Raw genomic sequence first — 1,486 nt, forward strand, 5'->3', positions numbered from 1 at the left:
AAAAATTTATTATTATTTTTTTTAATTTTTGAACATCTCAGCCAATTGAGTTTGTGGCTCTGTTTTTTCTTTCTTGTGCCTCTGTGAGCCCTCAATATGAAACACTCCTTCTTTGGAAACATTTGATGAGTAATCGGTTCTCAGAAGTTAGTATGCTAACTTCTTAGACTCTTCACTGATTAGAGGACTTAAGTACGTACAAATTTTGGTATACTTGGGGGTTGGGCAGGGGGGGCTAGGGCTTCCTGGAACCAGTCCCCCAAATATACCAGGAGATGACTGTGGTCTAATAATGTATTGTTGTCATACGACAGGGTTTGGCAATTGGGGAAAATATGTATCATATTTCTAGAAATTAAAACCTTGATTTTCTTTTTGATAATATTCTGTTAAACTTTTACCATTGTTGAGTGTTCTGGAGGAATAAAGTGTAATAAAAATAGTGAATTCTTAAAGTAATTTTTAATTGTTTGCAGGCATTTAGATCATCACAAACTGTGGGATCCTAATGAATTTGCAGTTCACTGCTTTAAAATTATAATGTATTCCATTCAGGTAAGGTTTTGTTAACTATTTATCATATTTATATAAGTAATTTTTGTTCTGTATAGATAAGGACATCACCAAACAGATACAGAAAATGTAGGATATAAAACATGTTCTTAGTTTAGCTATTTTTGTCTCATTTATTTTCATTTACCACTTATTTTCTTATTGCCAAGATGAAAAGATAGCTAATAAAAAGAACTAAATAATTTTATGATGGTTCTCTTTATTGCGCATTTATTTAATGCACGTGTTATGTATTTATATTTCACCGATGAACTGGTACTGGAATTCACATTTACTCTGGCGGCATGTAGCTGATAATAACAGCTAATGTTTTTTGAATATTTGCTATTGGGCATCAAATCCTTCAGACTTTATAGAACCTTATGATAAAACAATTACCTACTCCAGAGGACCACCTTGGTTTCTCTTGCAACCTGAATAGACCCAGTTAGGTCCTAATTCAACAGGGATATCAGGTCTTTTTTATACCATTTACATTTTTAATGCCCTAAAAAGTCATCATTACTTTAGAGAAGATAAAAATTGTAAGTAGCACAGATTTTAATATAGGTCATCTCAGGTTATGCATCCTGGATATGCTGTTTACTGATTGAATGAACTTGGGAAAATTATTGTCTCTCTGAGCTCTGGTTTCTTCATCTCTGTAAAGAAGATTTTAATGCATGCATTGAGTGCTTTATATATTAAAATAGAAGTTACCATTTGTCAAGTGCTGGCTGTGCCCCATGACTGTGCTAAAAACCTTAAATGCTGTATGTCATTTAATCCTCGTTACCCTATGAAGTGGATATTGGTATAATCTCTATTTTCCAGGTCAGAAAACTGACCTTTCGAGAAGTCGGGTAACTCACTCAAGGACACACAGAAAGTGAAGTCAGGCTTCAAATTCTGATCATTTTATTACAGAACTCGT

General features: G+C 33.4%; 1 protein-coding gene across 2 annotated transcripts in view; it reads left to right on the forward strand.

Moving 5' to 3' along the window:
- Nucleotides 1-1,486, forward strand: part of EFR3A (EFR3 homolog A (S. cerevisiae)) — a 108,559-nt gene that overhangs the window by 57,459 nt on the left and 49,614 nt on the right. For both annotated transcript variants that reach the window (XM_012648154.1, XM_012648155.1), the window contains exon 8: nt 477-555. In XM_012648154.1, the coding sequence (XP_012503608.1) occupies nt 477-555 (79 nt within the window). The remainder of the gene's footprint in view (nt 1-476; nt 556-1,486) is intronic.

Source organism: Propithecus coquereli, unplaced genomic scaffold, assembly GCF_000956105.1.
Source record: "Propithecus coquereli isolate 6110/MARCELLA unplaced genomic scaffold, Pcoq_1.0 Scaffold28, whole genome shotgun sequence".
Classification (NCBI taxonomy): Eukaryota; Metazoa; Chordata; class Mammalia; order Primates; family Indriidae; genus Propithecus; species Propithecus coquereli.